Source organism: Aspergillus fischeri, genomic scaffold (genome assembly GCF_000149645.3).
Source record: "Aspergillus fischeri NRRL 181 1099437636264 genomic scaffold, whole genome shotgun sequence".
In the NCBI taxonomy this organism is placed as follows: Eukaryota; Fungi; Ascomycota; class Eurotiomycetes; order Eurotiales; family Aspergillaceae; genus Aspergillus; species Aspergillus fischeri.
This window is the reverse complement of record NW_001509762.1, coordinates 1,460,046-1,478,549: the sequence shown is the minus strand read 5'-3', so window position 1 is coordinate 1,478,549 and position 18,504 is coordinate 1,460,046. Positions and strand designations below refer to the sequence as shown.

General features: G+C 51.3%; 6 protein-coding genes across 6 annotated transcripts; 3 read left to right on the top strand and 3 right to left on the bottom strand.

The window, feature by feature from the left end:
- Positions 1-719: 719 nt before the first annotated feature.
- On the bottom strand, positions 720-1,919 carry NFIA_077710 (NAD(P)H-dependent flavin oxidoreductase; the record flags this gene model as incomplete). Its single annotated transcript, XM_001259727.1, has 4 exons — positions 720-866; positions 945-1,673; positions 1,736-1,818; positions 1,877-1,919. The coding sequence occupies 4 exons, from the start codon at positions 1,917-1,919 to the stop codon at positions 720-722; spliced, it is 1,002 nt and encodes a 333-aa protein (XP_001259728.1).
- A 712-nt stretch (positions 1,920-2,631) lies between these two features.
- NFIA_077700 (cysteine--tRNA ligase) lies at positions 2,632-5,122 on the bottom strand (the record flags this gene model as incomplete). The annotated part of the gene is made up of 2 exons (XM_001259726.1): positions 2,632-4,758; positions 4,823-5,122. The coding sequence occupies 2 exons, from the start codon at positions 5,120-5,122 to the stop codon at positions 2,632-2,634; spliced, it is 2,427 nt and encodes an 808-aa protein (XP_001259727.1).
- A 518-nt stretch (positions 5,123-5,640) lies between these two features.
- trm61 (tRNA 1-methyladenosine methyltransferase subunit GCD14) lies at positions 5,641-7,149 on the top strand (the record flags this gene model as incomplete). Its single annotated transcript, XM_001259725.1, has 1 exon — positions 5,641-7,149. One exon carries the CDS (start codon positions 5,641-5,643, stop codon positions 7,147-7,149), a length of 1,509 nt encoding a protein of 502 aa, XP_001259726.1.
- Positions 7,150-7,496: 347 nt separating this feature from the next.
- On the bottom strand, positions 7,497-10,639 carry NFIA_077680 (UBA/TS-N domain protein; the record flags this gene model as incomplete). Its single annotated transcript, XM_001259724.1, has 4 exons — positions 7,497-7,598; positions 7,651-10,379; positions 10,445-10,560; positions 10,617-10,639. The coding sequence occupies 4 exons, from the start codon at positions 10,637-10,639 to the stop codon at positions 7,497-7,499; spliced, it is 2,970 nt and encodes a 989-aa protein (XP_001259725.1).
- A 3,886-nt stretch (positions 10,640-14,525) lies between these two features.
- On the top strand, positions 14,526-16,221 carry NFIA_077670 (URC4/urg3 family protein; the record flags this gene model as incomplete). Its single annotated transcript, XM_001259723.1, has 4 exons — positions 14,526-14,864; positions 14,934-15,423; positions 15,485-16,077; positions 16,138-16,221. 4 exons carry the CDS (start codon positions 14,526-14,528, stop codon positions 16,219-16,221), a joined length of 1,506 nt encoding a protein of 501 aa, XP_001259724.1.
- Positions 16,222-17,148: 927 nt separating this feature from the next.
- Positions 17,149-18,233, top strand: NFIA_077660 (Rag GTPase GTR1; the record flags this gene model as incomplete). Its single annotated transcript, XM_001259722.1, has 2 exons — positions 17,149-17,342; positions 17,417-18,233. 2 exons carry the CDS (start codon positions 17,149-17,151, stop codon positions 18,231-18,233), a joined length of 1,011 nt encoding a protein of 336 aa, XP_001259723.1.
- Positions 18,234-18,504: the final 271 nt, after the last annotated feature.

Below are 18,504 nucleotides of genomic sequence, written 5' to 3'. Positions count from 1 at the left end.
CAACAAACAAATTAACCTTCTGCTTGACACTTGAGACAGTATCTCAGCTGATCCGTGGTTCCATCAATTTGATAGCTGATTACTCGAACAATTGGAGTTCTATGCTCGCCGCATAGAGTAGTACTACGTAAGGATTAGAAACATGTTTAAAATTACGTGACTGTAAGTGAGTTCGGCTCAGTGGAAGGCAATGGTCATATTACTGTATGGTTGATCTTAATTTTATGTGATTGCTGAGCTCTAATAGACGCATGATTAGTTAGGGCTATGATACTACGGATATGGCTATGGAGATCAGACTGAACCCCTTCTACTCCATTTGACCCAACACCTTGAAACACGGCACTTGCTACATCATTCTCTGTCCACAAGTCATATGTACACTCCAGATAGACCTCATGCCCTTTGTTTACACGTTCCGAGAATGTCACGCTCGAATCTGAGATAAATGCCGGTAATTGTCCGCTCCGCTATGGAAGGGAGGCAAGGGATAAACTCCGTGCTTTCTCAAATACATCTAAAGATCCAGAAAAATAGCCAAGCGTCCTTACATTCCGCAGGAAGAGGTTTAGCTAGACAGGATCAACAAGGAAAGACGCGATCCAAAGTTCATCTCGCTTATATTGGAGATCTGCATTCCAGGTACCAATGACAAACATCCATGATTCAACAATCTCAATCTGGATTGCTGACGTACGAAACATCGCAATAGTCTAACCTCACAGCTTGCTTTGGCCTGCGGTTGCCGTGTACAACGACTTAGACCGATCAATGGCCTGGACGGCCTCTCTCTCAATCCGTTGCAGGAGGTCCGCGCACGTCGGGATGTCGTGAATCAGACCAATGACTTGACCGGCGGTCCATACCTGCGAATTAAACCATGTTAGTTTATGGAAACCGCGGCGTAAACAAGGGATGTCAACGGGAAGCGGGTAAGAACTTACACCGTAGTCAATGTCGCCGTTCAGGAACACCTCGCGGCCTCTCTTGCCGCTAACGAAGGGCGCAATCTCGGCAAACTCGCCCGTCTTGCTCTCCCTCTCAATCTTCAGCGCCTCCTCCGACACCTTGTTCTTGAACAGACGGGAGGTGTTCTTCCACCGTCTCAAAACCAGGTTGGTGTTGTTCTCGTCCGACGCCACAATGGCCTCCTTGACCTTCTGATGGATGGGCGCCTCAACAGTGCACATGAACCGCGTACCCATGTTGATACCTTCCGCGCCGAGTGCCAGCGCCGCTGCAAGACCCTGTCCGTCCGCGAATCCGCCCGAGGCGATGAACGGCACGTTGAGTTCCTGGCGCGCCCGGCTGAGGAGAATGAAGTTTGTGATGTCATGCTCGCCGACGTGGCCGGCGCACTCGAAACCGTCGATGGAGAGGAAGTCTACGCCCAGCTTCACAGCGGACTTGGCGTGGCGGATGGTCGTGCACTTGTGCAGGATGATCGTGTTGGCCTTCTTCAGCTGCGTAATCACGGGGCCGGGGTTATTGCCCGCTGTCTCGACGATCTTGACGCCCTCGTCGATGATTACTTGTGCGTAGGCAGCGTAGTCTGGGGGCACGAGGGCCGGGAGGAGGGTCAGGTTCACGCCGAATGGCTTTTTGGTCATGGTTCGGCATCGGCGAATCTCCTTGCGAAGGTCTTCGGGGGTGGGTTGCGTGAGTGCAGTGAGCTTGGGAGAGTTAGCGATTGACTTTCAGACTCGATTTGTCTCGAGTGCTTTCGTAGACGTACAATTCCCAGACCACCTGCGTTGCTAACCGCCGCAGCGAGCTCTGCGTATCCAACCCATTGCATACCTCCCTGTACCACAGGGACTGTAAATCCGTCAGCAACCGGAGTCCCTTTCAACAACTCCAAGTCCATGCAACTCACCGGCGATGCCCAGTTTCCTCGTTAACGCAGTGTGGAAAGGCATCTTGTCGCGGAGACGAGCTATCAGAATGAAACACCACTATCAAGTTCTAAAAATGCGAGAATGAGTGGATTCTTCTATGCCAAAGTCTTCAAAGAATCTCTAGAAAACAGGAAAGAAGCAGCTATTAACATGAGTTGAACGCTTCGCTATGCTGAGGAATCGGCCGTTGTGCTGACCATTGTGAACTGTGTAACCGCGGACCTCTAAGTGTGGGGAGGACGAGTTGCCGAGGTCGAAAGGTGTCGGCCTGTGGCGTGTCGGCCAAAGATCCCTAATTCGGAGGTATCTCCAGATGGGCCGATGGTGTTTCGGACGTGGATTTTGGAGTAGACCCAGAGCCAGCTAATCTCGATCTTTCAAGAGAGACTTTTCTTTTTGATGAGATGATCAAATAATAATAGTGGTGGTACGTAGTACTAGTACTCTGTACCCCGTGGTGTTGGTCTGTCTGGTGACTGAGTGGACCACCTGAGCTCTCAGCATGTGATCCGGGGATTTTGTGCGGTGTACAACCTGCATAACCCGCTTCATGCAGCAATGGTACGAAGCTAGAGGATCCATATTTCCAATGACTTGGCTTGATTGCTATAACGATCATCAGGGATAGTGTAGATATAGATATTGACCGAAAGGGTCTGCCAGACGGCGAACCAAGAACGCCATTATAATGCATAGATACATCCGAAAGACTGTTTTATGACACATCCTCCCCCTATTTGGCGCCCATTTGACTGGCCAGCCAAGTCTCATGTAGCTTCTTCTGTCTCTCCCAGTCCTTTCGAAGTTTCTTCGCACGACTCTTCGTAATCTCCTCGCCTGCAGCATCGCGAGTAGGGATACCCTCTTCATCCCAGGCGCTGTACTCGTTGGTCCGGAACATCTCCAGGTGGTTCACTTTGCCCTTCTCCAGTTTCTTGAGGGCTTCCTTCTCCTTGTTTTCCTTTTCAATCTGCTTCTGGCGCGCCCGCGCTGCCTTTTCCTCCCGAGCCTGGATCAGCTCTCGGGTAACAGGACGGACCAAGGCTGGAAGGTTCTCCCGGTCTTCAAGGTAGATGCCGAGATCGAACAGGTCGATGTCGCGAACGCGATCGCAGAGTGCCAGGATCTCCTTGCCCAGCGACTCAGATGGCTGGATAGAAGACACCTTAGTGCGGAAGTTCGAAAGAAGTTCAGCATAAGCTTTTGCGGATTCAGTCAGGTCCAGGTCTGGCACTTCTCCCTTGCTCACAATCTCCGCAACAGTCTCCGGGGTAACTCCCTCCTTAGCCCGCGCAGCCTGGCGGAGCGAGTCACGCATGCTGGAGAGCGGATACAGGAAAGGCTTGGCTTCTTCAGGTACATCAATACCCGACCAGCCAATTTCCGTGCTGTCGGCGGTTGCGCTGCCATTCAAACCGAAGATATTGACCATCGAGGTCACCCACCGCGCGACAGCCTCGACGTCCTTGGGATTGAGTGTAGACTTGTCGGCGCCGTTGTATTTTGAGATCAGCTCTGAAATCGCCGACATCGCTCCCTGCGTATTGAAAGAGTCGCAGAGATGATCGAAAGTAGCCTTCTTCGCGGCCTCCAGAGCGGCAGGGAGAGTGGTGTCGGAGCCCGACGTCTGGCCTGATAGCGTCGCAGGATCCTTCATCTTGATGAAGAAATTGTTGACTTTGTCCTCCCAAGAATTTCCAGCACTGACGAGTTCCTCTGTGATTTCAACGCCGTCCCTCCACCCGCCGAGCAAGAAGACAATTCTGAGACTGCGCGGTGTCCACTCCTTCCTCTCCAGTGCCTCTCGGATTGTTGTGAAGTTCTTAAGCGACTTCGACATCTTTGACCCTTGAATCGATAGATGACCCATATGCAAGAAATAGTTCACCCATTGATCAGTGTGTGAGTGGCCATGGGTCCAATAAGCCTCACTCTGCGCCAGCTCGTTGTCATGGTGGGGGAACGCTAGATCAACGCCTCCCGAATGGATATCCATCTGTTTGCCAAGCTTAGCCGAAGCCATCGCAGAGCATTCAATGTGCCAACCCGGCCTGCCCCGACCCCAGGAGCTCGTCCAACTGGGCTCACCCGGCTTCGACGCCTTCCAAAGAGCAAAGTCGGAAGCTGAACGCTTCTCGGTCGTCTTCTTGGTCAATGCGCCTTCTCCCTCCGCGAGCAGCTTGTTATCGGACCGGCTCCAGGGCTCAAGCCGGGCATAGGGGTGTCCGGCATTCTCGAAAGCAGTAATATCGAAGTATACCGAACCGTCGTCCGTAACGTAGCCAAACTTGTTCTCTACGATCTTCTCCACAAAGTCCGCAATCTCAGCACCATACTCGGTGACCCTAGTCAACTCGTCGGGATCAAGGACGTTGAGATCGCGCATGTCCTTCATAAACCTCTCCTCGTACTTCTTCGTCAACTTCGTGAAAATAGAATGATCGTCCGCATTGATCGAGGACGCCTTGAGCGAATCCAGATATGGGAGGAGAAGGTCCTGAGCATTTGTGTAGAAGGACTCGGCGAAGCCCTTGGGGGTAGTAGCCTGGTCGAGGCCTTCCGCCTGCGCGATCACCTTCGCAGCTGATGCCACCGTCTTGATGTGCATCTTAACCTTTGCCTCGTCATCACCTGCCTTCTCATTACCGGGTAAGGGTCCACCATTCAACACAGTCGCGTAGACCTTCTCCACCTCCTCTTGATACTGCGCCGGGGGCAGTTCGAGGTTCAGTAACGGAAGGTTCTTCTTCAAATAGGCGGTATATGCGTTTCGCGCAATGTCCAGGACTTCGGCAGCGATTGTAGGGTGGGCAGAGACGAATTCGTTGAAGAGATGCTGCTGGCGCGCTCGGAGGATGATCTAGATGCCACTGCGTCAGCACAATTGCCAAAGCGACCAATGGTACAGGTAAAGCCTTGCACACCTTGTCATCGACATCCGTAATATTCATGATAAACTTCACATCGAAATGAAAGTAGTCGCGCATGATACGCCGAATGATATCGGTGCTGACATAGTTCCTGGCATGGCCCAAATGTGCATCATCATAGACAGTCGGCCCACAAGCATACCAGGTCACCTTCTTGCCTTCAGGGTCAATAGGGATGAATGGATTCTTAGACCGCGTCAACGAATTCCAAATCTTCAGAGGTGGTAAGCGAGATTTGGCCTCGGAATACTCTGTCGGTTGCCGCCATGGCGGCTGCTGGCGCGCGGTGGCCATTGATCTAGAAAAAATCAACAGAGAAGAAAGGAGCGACAACCGGGCCTTTGAGGGATTTGCAAAAGAGGAGACCGAGAGTGAGATACGAGAGAAGGATATGGGCATCAAGGACAGAGGGAAGAAGAGGAAGACGGAGATTTGGTACGACTACCTTAAAACGAGGGGGAGGGGTTGAGCAATAATGTGTAACTACTCCGTACCTAACTGGGTGACTCATGGAGGCCTGGGAGCCTGAGGTTGGAATCCGAACGGATAGGTCCAAGGCATGCAGCCAATCGGAGCCCAGCAGGAACCAGCAGTTGGTCGCCCTGACATCTAGCCCTGAGCCCTAAGCCCCGAGAATAAGCTGTTTCGGGTCTAGACGCATCGGAGATTCTCCAAAGCTTGTCGCCGCTGTAGTACAATAGTTTAAAGATGAGTGACGGATTGCTCCAGGATAGAGATATATCGGTCTAGATTCTTTTCTCAACGACCTCCTTACCCTCATCGCCGCTCCTCTGCGATTGCAGGCAGTCGCAATGGGCTCCCCCTTCCTCAACCACCGCCTTCGGTCCGAATTGGGCGACCTTGCTTTACTTCATCTCCGCAGAGACCAGACCATCCCGACTATACTCAAACTAGAAGACGACGAAAACCAGGGTTACAAGGAGGGGAAAGTCACCAACACTCGTTTCGGGTCATTTCCGCACAGCACGCTTATTGACCAACCATGGGGATCGCAAATTGTCGCCTCCGTAGTAGACACAGGGTCCCGTGGTCGCAAGAATCAGTCGTCCAAGAAGCGCAAAGCGGATGACTTGGACACCCCGACATCGAACAAGGAGGAGGCGCAATCTTCTCCTGGCACCCCCCGCGCGGCGGCCAGCGGGTTCCTTCATCTTCTATACCCTACACCGGAGTTATGGACCGCGTCGCTCCCGCATCGGACCCAGGTTGTCTACACACCAGACTACAGCTACATTCTGCACCGGCTCTGCGTTCGCCCCGGGAGCACAATTATCGAAGCCGGAGCTGGGAGCGGCTCATTCACACATGCATCCGTCCGCGCAGTCTTCAACGGATACCCCTCCGAGGCACCCGCAGCTAAGAAAAGAAGGCTAGGCAAGGTCTGCAGTTTCGAGTTCCACGCACAGCGCGCACAACGAGTCCGGGAAGAGATCCACGACCACGGCCTGGACGGACTGGTCGAGGTGACGCATCGCGATGTTTACGAAGATGGATTTCTCCTCGGGGACCCGAAAACTGGCAAATCGCCCAAAGCCAATGCGATCTTCCTCGATCTGCCGGCGCCATGGCTTGCGCTCAAGCATCTCGTTCGCAGGCCCCCTTCGGGAGCGGAATCGCCTCTCGATCCCTCCTCGCCCGTATATATATGCACGTTCTCCCCTTGTATCGAGCAAGTGCAACGGACGATCACCACACTTCGCGAGTATTCTTGGCTCTCGATATCAATGGTCGAGGTGAATCACCACCGGATTGATGTCAAACGCGAACGAACCGGATTAGACTGCGAAGGTGTCCGGGGCGCCACCGTCTTCCCCAAGTCGGTGGACGAAGCCGTCGCAAAGATGCGCGCCGTCGAAGAACACTCGAAAAGATTCCGCGAGTCTCTCCTCCAGGAGAGCGACGATGAAGGCACCGCCTCCGACAAACCAGCAGCGACCAAGTCAGAAAAGACAGAGGTCGAAGAGAAATCCCTACAAGACATACCGCAGCATTCGGACACGACCGCAGCTCCATCATCAACCCCATCGTACGATCTTGGCCGCCTGGTCCATCGCACCGAACCGGACCTGAAAACGCACACATCGTATCTCGTCTTTGCTATTCTACCCCGCGAATGGACAGAGGAAGACGAGCAAAGGTGTCGACAGACCTGGCCGGCTCAGAAGACCGGGGGCTCACCGGACGCAGGAAAACCGAAAGGCAAAAAGCAATTAAAAAGGGAAGCGAAGGAGAAGGAGGTGCAGGAAGAGGCGCAAAAGTCGGAAGACGTCCCTGCGCAACCCCAGGAAACCCAATCATAGATGGGAATTGTCGCTATTGTAATATAATCTAAACGCTTGGAATACAAGATGAATAATCAGGCACCTCAAGATCCTGAATTCACGTACGCCATAAAACTTGGGGGATCTGGGAATGTATATATACAATGACAACCAGTGCATAAGAGCATTGTACCTTGTGGGCGCAGCGCAAGAGCTAAGATGTTCAACCAGAATATGCCAATGCATTCGAGATATGGTATGAATGAGGAAACGGGCTTAAAGTGTTGAGTGATGTAAAGATGGACAGAACCACAGCATCGTAGGACCAGACATGAGACATGCATCCTGGAGCATCTCAAATTTTCCTAATGATGGATGGAGATGCCTTAAAGGTTGTTCTCTGCCTTGAACTTGTCCCAGGCTTCGTTCAGGACACCAAAAACTGCCCCTGCGATCATACGCTGCTCGGTCGTGGCGTTGGTAGGAATCTGACTCGTCTTAGCTGTGGTCTCTTCATCAATGCCGCAAAAGACAACATACCTTGTCAGGATGCACTTTGGCAATCCCCTTCATGTACTGCACCTTGACTTTATTCGGCAGAATAAGTTCTGACATGTTGACCTTCTTCCAGCCTGCTTCAGGCCACAGGACTGTGTCCAGGCTAGCGAGCAGCGCGCGAAGGTTGTCCTGCTTCCCGCCCTTCCAGGCGTTTAGCCGTGCATCGACACTCTCACCGAGGGCAAATTTCTCCTCGTCCGCGCGCTCGGCTGCCTGGTTGGCCGCTCGCAAACGGCTGACAGCCTCGGAGGATCCGCCCGTCGACGGCGAGCCACCTTGGAGGTCGTCCAAAGCCGACGGCTTCTTCGGAGCGGGTGCTGGCGGCCGTTTCGCCGGCGCGGGAGGTTTCTGTGCGGGTTTGCTGATACCAGCAGCTTTTTCGCATCTGTTCCGGCCTTGGATACTAGTACTTCCACCATGGCCGTTCTCGACCGCCTGTCTCCATGCCTGAGCGGCATCAGCCCAGCGTTCCAATTGCTCCAAAGCTTCGGCCTTGCGCATCAAGGCTTTGCCATAAAAATCTTTCATTGGCTTTGCCGTTTCACCGTTAGCGAGATCAATGGTCTCGGCTTCTCCCTTTGAAGGGCCAATCAGCTCCAAGATGGCGTCCGCATCACTGATGGCCACTTTCGGCTCCCCGACCTTCAAGGCTGTCATTGCACGGTTACTGCGAATGACGATGGTGATGGGATGCTTATCAGGGAGCATAGTGAGGGCAGAGGTGAAGGCATCGTGAGCTGCGGCATAGTCACCTCTTCTGTATGCCTCTGTACCTTTCTCACGATGCCGGTGAGTGGACATGAGACTTTCCTGTGACAGCTGTGGAACGACTCGGGCAGGAGCCTTCGGCCGAACAGGAAGAGGTCTTGACGGTGCAGGTGGCTTTGAGGATTGTGCTGGGGGTGGAGTGGGCCGCGATCGGTTGGCTGGCGGTGTTTGTGCAGAAGAATCGAATAAATCCACATTGGCTTCAGGAGCGGATGGTTGTGCAGCAGGCCGTCTTCTCCTAGCAGGGCTAACATACGCTTGCGCCGTCTGCTCTTCAACCAGGTTTTTGGACACACGAGACTTGGGATTCAATGATTCGCTTCTCAACTGCTGCTGCATGAAAGCGGGTTGCGAGGTACGTGCCTCTCCAGCTGGGGACTGTTGGCTCCGTAATCCATTGCTATGCGTTCGCTGCGAGGGCCTTTCGCTGACTTGAGATTGGTTACGAGACGGCCGGGGAGCAACACCAGGTTCAAGGAGAAGAGCCTCATCTGTTAGAAGCTCGGGCTTCCTGTGCGAGGTTTCAGTAGCCCGGTCGTTGTCAGTAGGCTGCGACCAAGGCTCCTGACGGGCCGAAGCTTCTTTCAGCCACCGAGGCTGTGACTGATCATGATCTGAGTTGAGCTCATTAACGACCTGCTGAACCTTTTTGCTCCCCTGTTTCCACAATGAATTCGCAGTCTTCAAGAAATTGTTACCAAAAGTAGCGGCGATTTGTGACGGATCTTTGCTTGTTGATGCTGGGGACCGAGTGCTAGCACGGCTTTTCGACTGCTCTTCTCTCATCCAGGAAGAAATATCACGGTCTTGTCTTGAGCTCCGCTCTCTGCTGCGTTCTTGATGGTCGAAATCACGATCGACGGCTGGTGTCCTACTTTTCGTTTTCTGACGAGCTTCTTCATGCGCCTGTGTCAGAAGCAAACTCACAGCGGCTTGGACGTCGGTTCCAGACTCCGTTGCCCGCAGTGCCTGGCTGGCCTTGTCTGCGGGAAAGCCCATGTCTACAAGCTCTGCAATCGCCCGATCAACACCATTGGACGGCTTGGGGGAAGGCGCATGATGCTCATGGATGGCCGGAGATGAGGGTTTCGGCGACGGCTCGGGTGCGGGGCGAGAGACTTCAGAAACTGGCTTTCCCAGCAAGCCAAGGAAGTCATCGTCGTCGGTCTGAGCGGGCTGCGGGGTTGCTGTTGGCTTCGGCTTTAGCTGATTGAGGCCAAATGGATCATCGTCGACCTCGTTGAACGACATTCCAGCGGTCTGGTGCAGCTGCGCCGCCGCGGTAGAGGCGCTCTGCGCGATCTGCGGCGAGGGGCTCGGGCTCGGGATCGGGAAGTTCGTCGAAGCATCTACAGGCGCAGAGGCGTCGAAAGCAGCAAGAAGATCATCCTCATCGGCGGAGGGAGCTCGTTGCGGTACAGGACTTGGCGTCGATGCAAAGGGATTCTTGCTCCCGGTTTTTTCCAGATTATCCCAGAACCGAGCATTTTGTCCCCCGTATTGTGATTCAAATTTGGACCTATTCTCTGCTTCCTTTCTGGCGCGCTCTTCTTGCAGCCTCTTCTGTTGCTCTAGGAGAGATAGTTTCTTATTCGCATTTGACGAACCAAAGGATACGAGGTTCGCAAAGCTGTCGCTGTCCGGGGTCGCCGACTTGGACGGTGGGTGAGAGGGGCCGGTGGCAGAGAGGGGGGTAGAACGGCCAGAAATGTTATTGCGCGTCACGGCGGGAAACGAGAATCCGGACCCCAGAGGCGGGGGCTTCTGAGTTTTCGTTGAAGAGTTGGATGTCCAACTTAGCCCGTTCAGGTCGTCCATTGTGATTTTGTGAAGAGGAATGGCAAGCGGAGCTCTGGAGGGCACGGAATTAGGAGAAGGATAGACGTAGATGCGAGCGTTCCATGATCTGATCTCACCATCGAATGCCACCAGGGCCGAGTGAGCTGATTGAGCACGAAGTGAATAGGAATTTGCCTCGCAGACAGCGTATTTTTCAACCGTCACCTACTGTCATCCTCAAAGTCGCCGTCAATTGCCCCCTGTAGATAGATGCCCGTAATTGTGGCTGAGGCGGCTGAGGTGGCTGTGCAGCGGTCAATGTGGCTCATGAAGTAACCACGTGATCTATCATCACGTGTAATACCTGGAGGCTCCCTTCTAAGGAGTACGGAGTAACGTACCTTACTCCGTAGTCCTTCGGCATTTCAAGTGTGTTACCATACCGTACCAGAGTTACCGGTGCCCACTACCTAGGTACCTTACCTTATGCATGGCTCAGCAGTACCTATTAGCAGACCCTACCTTAGCGAATAGCAACTGATTCGATTTAAGCCTTTCAAGAGAGTTTCGATTTACTCTATTATTAATAACAACTTGCGACACGAGGGATGCTCATCCAAGCTTCCTAGGTAGGTTCTCTCAAAACCCTGGACCTAGGGCATCGCTTGATGATGAGGTGTGGAGAGCTGTAGGGAGTACGCCATACCAAGATGATGGTACAGTCATACCTTCATGGATGTCTGGGCAGAGGACATGCCATAGAGACTATTGAGTGGCATTGACTAGGACAGTGCGATTATGATCAGATCACCAGCGAGGTGAGAGGAAAGGCCTCATCGTCGACCCCTTGGCATTGCAGAGTGCCCAATTCCCAACTTAGGGTGCGTTCCAACCTAAAAGCTCAGGTACCATGGTACACAATGAGACTATCAGAGTCAGATCTGGCCGAAGGACAGATGACGCTGGAGACGCTTACCAGGCCAGGTCCCACTTTCAGTTGCTACGGAGTGTACGGTGCGGGATCAGCAGTACACGGAGTTTGTAATGGTCTAGTAGTGGACCAAGTTACAACTTACAGCTTAAGTTGTCCTCTCAGGAGGCATCTCATTGGCTGTCAGGTAAGCAATAGGCGAACGCTACTGTGACTCTCTGAGACTGTGAAGATCTTTGAGAGAGTACTCGGTACGAAATACAGAATAATTGCATGGAGACATTGGTGCAAAGCCGGGAACGACTTGTGCTGCCAGTTGTCTGTCTGCCACTTTATCATGTTCCATGCACCAACTACTACAGAGTACGTCCAGCAGTTTGAAAGAGAGTGGACATCTCCGGCACTAAGACTAGAATGGATACCCGGGTGTGACATGGCATATGTTCCTACATTAGACTCGGTCTGCATGAATCACGCAAGATGATTACTAATGATTATATCGGCTTTGCCGCGTCCAGAAGCATTTACATGCTTCCATATCGACTCAGCTAATAGAGAGGAGGTTCGCAATTGTTGCCGACGACAGAAAAGCCGTGCCTGGCAGAGGACAAACTATCGTTCTAACATGTTTCATGTTTTCAGGATGGACCTTCGCAACGTTAGTCAACAATGGCAGATGGAACTATGGTCAATCAATGGCGGGGGTAACAGACATAAACAAGAACACGGCGCGAGACTGGAGCAAGTTAATTTGGTGTTCTCCCCTTTTCACAAAACACTAAAATAAAGCCCGTCCATTCGGACTCGATACCCCTCAGCAGTAAGACGGATAATTTACCCATTTGATATGGAAGGTTCTGACGGGCTGAGCCTCTGAGGGGTGAATCTGAGCCGACGGAGAAGCAGGAGCTAAGAAGCACATGCAAGTCGAAAACAACCCCTCAGAGGCAGAAGCCAAAATGAAACTCTTGGAGAATAATTGACAAATAAACTTGAAACCCAGCAGTCCCAGCAGTATGGCCAGGATCGTGTCTCCCGCGCTAATCTTGACGCCGGTGCGTTGATGTTTAAAGAGGGCGTCCAAAGGGTCGTAAAGCGAAGAATAAGCCATCTATGTTAGTCTGTTAGTCCAGCGAGAAGCCCACCGCTTTATCACATATCACAGTGGCCTTTGTACATGGTCTCAGATGGATTCTTATTAATAAACCAGAAGGTTACAAGGAGAGCAACACCGCATTCAAGCTATTCCAGCATTGTGAAAACAACATATAAACTAGATAAGATACAAAGTCAATGGTACAATACATTCCGCTATACTCTGTAGTCTGTCCTCTAGAGTCTACAGGCTATGGCCCGCCATCTGAGCTCACAGTGGGTCTGCTGAACAGTGTGCTTCGGCCGTTAAGTCCAAGCATGATCATCAGGATCAAAGTAAACGCAAAGCTATAATTGTTTGCCACTCATCCAGTCTAACGAGTGGAAACTTGAGCTATTCTTGTCGACAATACTCCGTAATGATAGCAACAAGAAGAATAAGAAGGGAGATGCAAGTAGCTTCCAGCCAACAGCATGTGAGTTGTGAATATTGACTTACTTGGCCCGTAGCCAGGTAGCCAGTGGCGTCAAGTATTTGTGGGGCTTGCAATTCGCATATAACATTGGCATTTTCGTCTCTCAGTAGTCAGTCTCTCGCGTAGAAAGTCGTTATTATTATGTAGGTCTGCAGAATATACTATTGAGGACATGTGTCAAGACTAAGAAGCATAGGGTGCGAGATGGTAGCGATGATAACACACCAGCCACCAAAAATGGAAGTGTTGGAAAAATAGTCTAGGGATCCGGACGGGCCAGAAATCTAGATCCGCTTTCCGCACCCTTGGGGCGAAGGGGAGAAGAGGAATGATCCGGACCGGTTTGAATGGCGAATGACTCCTGAGTCCAAATACGGAGAAGTGCCATAAATGATAAACCATTCTTGTCGGCCTTGTCCACCTGGCTGTCCGTGCTCATACCGACCCCCCTTGGAAGTTGTCGCTAAACTGTTGTGGGTAAAAGAAAGTGAGATACTAATGGCGGAAGTAGTAAAAGTAACCTAATAAGGTGGACACTGGATACTTACGATGAATACTTACTGTACTACTAGTACTCTGTTGTACTTGTACAGTACCTTCTCTGAGTGAAACTAGGTATTTGGTACAAAGCCATAGATAGTTGTTATAAGTACTACATAGTACCTACCTAGTCACATTATTTTAGGCCGGTACTCCGTACTCAGAAGTAGCAGGTGAATAGCATAATAAAATGGAGTGTAGTGACACTTCCCGCGGGGTTGATTATCCCGACTGTAGTACAATAACAGAGTCAGAAATGCATCAATCATATCAACATCGGAGTCTGCCTACTTCGGACTGGTAGTAAGATTGAATTTAACTTTTATCTACAAAATAACGCGAACGTAAGATTCTGTATCCTTTTGAGTTTCTCCTAAGCATGCACCTTTAACTTGGGTCTTGCGCGGGGCAGAAAAATCACCCCTCTTCCCGTTGACAGTCAAGTAAAAAAGATGAATGAAAAGGATCTGTTTGATCATCAAGAACACTACCCTCAAGCTTCCCTGAACTCTGCTGGATGCCTCCGGAGTTCTTCTTCCTGCCTTACTACCTTTTGCTCTTTTGCAAAATTGCAAAGCTCTCCACCAGTCCACCTCCCAAGTCCCAACTCCCATGGTCGAATATGGTGATTGCACGCTCACAAGTGCTAGTCCTGAATGGTACTAGATAAAATAACAATATCGTACCTAAAGTTCTCCGAGTCCCCTTATTCACGCTAAATTCTCGTTCAGAAAAGGTCCAGTCGCCCACCAGCCCCGCTTGATTATTACTAGTATTATCATTTTTACTCCGTACTCCGTATTTATTTGATATATATTTCCCGGGTCCTCCTGTGCCTTAATTGATCTTATTAGTATTATTATTATTAACTCTATTCCCATACTAATAATATCTGCTTATTTACTGTTACTTTTTCGAAATTGAATTTTCGTTCCTAGGGGAAAAACAGCGAGGGGCCGCAACTCGTCCACCAACTCTCAGACAAACCAGCGACAAGCTCTCAAAACAAACGCTTCCTCCGTGTCTCCAGGTATCGGCCGCAGATCATTATCTTTTCGATGTGCACTGTCTCCTTTCCCCTTCAGTGAAACTTGGCCGATATCTGTCTTGCGCTTTTTACTTTCTCGAAAATCAACCTCTCTCTAGATACTCTCCAGTCTAAATTCCTTTCCACCAGTGTTCGCTCCTCTCTTCTGGAGACGCTAGACGACGACTGTCCGGTTTCCTCATCGGCCATCGACAACCAACCCCGTGTACCTCCCTTCGCCATGGGTCTCTTCAAGCGCAAGGACTCAAAGAACTCCATTCAGAGCGATAAAGATGAGCAGGATTCTTTCGCTTCTGTCAACAGTGCTCGCACCTCGAATGCATCGTTGAGGTCCCCCGGATACAAAGGAAGCGGACTGCCAGCTTCGATCCCAGAGCTTCCAATTGCCAGGCCCCCAGATCCGGCATTGGACCCTGCGGCTTACCTTCGAAGCATTCATGCTGTCCGTGAGCGGTCTCGCATCATTTTCGACAAGGCAAAGAAGAACAGATTGAATCACTTCGATGTCGATATGACCAAATTCAAGGCAACAGCTTCATATATTGTGTCAATCATCAAAGTACGCGCCTTCTCTCCGTCCTCTAAACCTTTGGTGCTTGGATCATAGCTAACATTGACCTTTCTCCAGAGGGACTATGCGCCGGATTATGCGTCCATTCCACCCCACGGTCGCTGGCAGCATTTTGACGTTGGCGGGAGGCCCCGTGTGAATCAATTGCTTCAATCTTGGCCTAGCACAATTGATGCGCAGGAACGGACACGGCGTCTGATCGACCTTTTCGTGGTCTCCGTCCTTCTCGATGCTGGTGCAGGCACGAAGTGGTCGTACAAATCAAAAGAATCTGGCAAGGTTTATTCTCGGAGCGAGGGATTAGCGGTAGCCACTCTGGAGATGTTCAAGAGCGGCTTGTTCAGTAGTGATCCCACGGAACCATGTCAGGTCGACGGTGCTGGCCTAAAGAAGATCACGGTGGAGGTATTGGCTAGAGGAATGCAGCATTCTGAACATAATCAACTAGCAGGGCTTGAAGGACGCGCTGGACTGCTGATGAGGCTGTCTGAGGCCCTGAACAACCAGGAGTTCTTTGGCGTAGACGCTCGGCCAGGGAACATGCTTGGTAAGTTTTCCCGCTGTTCATACCCGTGAGCGAACTATCTGGTAACATTGTGTGCGTCTAGACTACTTGCTTTCTCATCCGTCTACGCTTGCCTCGTCTGTACCCATTGTTCCCATCACCACATTGTGGACGGTCCTTATGGATGGATTCGCATCAATTTGGCCGCCTTCGAGAACCCAAGTTGATGGGGTTTGTCTCGGAGATGCTTGGGTCTGCTCAAGCATGCCCCAATCGCCTCCCGCACAGCCTTGGGAAAGCATCGTACCCTTCCACAAACTTACGCAATGGCTTTGCTACTCAATCATGGTACCCATGGCAAAGTTACTAAACATCCACATCGCTGGCAGCGACCTCCTCACTGGACTTCCTGAATATCGAAATGGCGGCCTCCTCATCGATATGGGGTTGTTGGCTCTCAAAGATGCCGACCTCCAGCGCGGCATCGCAGCATACAAACAGAACGCTCAGATCAAGGGCCAGCCAAACGTGGAGGTAGTCCCACTTTTCGCGGCCGATGATGATGTGGTAGTTGAATGGCGTGCCGTTACGGTCGGATTCTTGGATGACCTTCTCATGGAGGTGAACAATCAACTGGGATTGAGAGGCGATGAACAATTGACCCTTGCACAGATGCTCGAAGCGGGCTCATGGAAGGTACGTACCTTGAAGTTGAAGCCTCCCCTGGCAATTGATTTTCTAACGGATTCTGTACAGGGCGGCCGTGAAATAGCAGAGGTCTCCCGACCAAACACCAAAGAACCTCCGATTATGATTCTCTCCGATGGCACGGTGTTCTGAGCACAAGCATACATTTGCGACCCTTCCCACACCCGCCAGCTTCTAGTCTCCACACCTGATGACTGCGTAGCCTTGACGACTTCTTGATGACCTGACCAGATGCTATATGTCTTCCTATCACCCCCTGACTTGTTTGTGCATACGCACTTTGTTATGTGCGTATGAGCTTCGGTGAAGCTACCTTACCTATATATATTTCTACTTCTCGTCTAGATACATTTCTGACCATGTTATGACTATGTTCTGTGTACCCTTTCTTTTCATGGTGGACATGGGTAAAAGCACTGACGATTTTACGGCCTTTGCCTGGTTTCCTACTCCGTCTTCATATTGAAACTGAATTGGATGCTTCAAGAACCATTGCAATGAGCAGTTAGGCGCTCAGAATTCTTGAGATGTTCAGAGAAAAGGACATCATCAGTCTGTCTTTGAATCCACCAGGATTTTCTTCTCTCGCTCCTATATGGGCACTCTGCGGAGGTGAATTGTGTAGGTGGGAATCTACATCACTCCACTAGTGATTGGAATCCGATTCAATGATCCAATGGAGCAAAGTATATCTCTCTGATCGAGAAAGCTAGACGGTAAAGCCCCAAGGCAGACTGTACCTTATGCTGTTCTCTATTCTCTGTAATTTAAGTGCACGTGACCAACTCGGATCATCGTTGACCCAAACGAAATGACGCCGATGCAATGACGGAGGCTGGCCATCCACCCATCTCCATCAGCCAATAATCCCAAGACCCATTGCCTTGTTCATCCCGTACACAAAATCCAGTCGCACATATGTATATGAGGAACCTGCAGAACCTGCACTCCACACGATAGCGCTGCCGTTCCCCATTCTTCAAGCAAACTCGATACCCTAAATTGCGGGGTACTGGTGCCAACCTAGTGCAGCGCAGCGGAACAGTCCAAGAATCAAGAATGGATCAACGTAAGAAGAAGAGAAAGGTGCTGTTGATGGGGAAGAGTGGTTCGGGGAAATCATCTATGCGTTCCATCATATTCAGCAACTATGTCGCGAAGGATGTACGGCGGCTTGGGGCTACCATTGATGTGGAGCACAGCCATGTCAAGTTCATGGGGAATCTCACGCTGAATCTCTGGGATTGTGGAGGGTGAGTTTACTGTCTTTCCTAGTTTCTCTTAGAGGCTGGCCTGGTGGCTAATGCGCACGTCAATGGGTCAACAGGCAAGATGCATTCATGGAGACCTATCTCGCCTCGCAGCGAGGGAATATCTTCTCCGACGTCGCGGTCCTGATTTATGTGTTCGACATTGAATCGCGGGAGGTCGAACGCGACCTCGACACATACAACGCCATCATCGGTGCCCTGAAAGAGTACAGTCCCAATGCACACGTTTTCTGCCTAGTACACAAGATGGACCTCATCCAGGCCGAGCACCGCCAGCGAATCTACGAGGAACGCTCGGCGCTGATCCGGAGCCGCTCGGAACAGTTCGCAATCGATACCTTTGGCAGCAGCATCTGGGACCAGTCTCTCTACAAGGCATGGGCAGGGATCGTCCACAAGCTCATCCCGAACCTAACCGTTATCGAACGGTTTCTCACCGCGTTCGCGAAGAGAATCGATGCGGAGGAGGTCATCCTCTTCGAGCGCTCGACCTTCCTAACCGTGACCTCTGTCTCATCCGAGATCGGTGACATGAATCCCATCTATGATCGGCACGAGCGCCTCTCAAATATCATGAAGGCTTTCAAGCACTGCGCTGCCCGTAATACGCACACAACACCAGCCACAGCCGGTTTTCTGGTCATGCACACCAAGACCCCGCAGTTCAACGTCTTTCTCGGCCGCTTCACTGACAATACTTATATCTTCATGGTTGTCCCGCCAGGCGAAGCAGCGTACAACTGCGCCGTCCTGAATACCATGTTGGCCCGGGAAGGCTTCTCCAAAGCGGCGGCGGCAGGCTACGGGGATGGGTTCCCGCTCCCAGCATCGGACTCTCCAGAAGCGAGGATGGCCAATGGTGTCGCTGCTTGAGCTAGCACGCTCAATCCGCACACAGCCAGAGTAGGTCTGTAGCTTCTGATACGGAAAACGGTGATCAGCCCTAAATCTGGCTCCGGCCTACGCGCTGCAAAGCGAACAATACAGCTACACCTGGTATGCCCAAAAGAACTGGGATGACGGCGTTCCGGTTGAGAGTGATGCGTTTTCTTTTCTGTATAAGATACCCAAATCGTGGCATTTCTTTCGTAAGAACAATTGCCAATGTTCCTCGAATTTAAATCACATCTATCGTCGGACATTG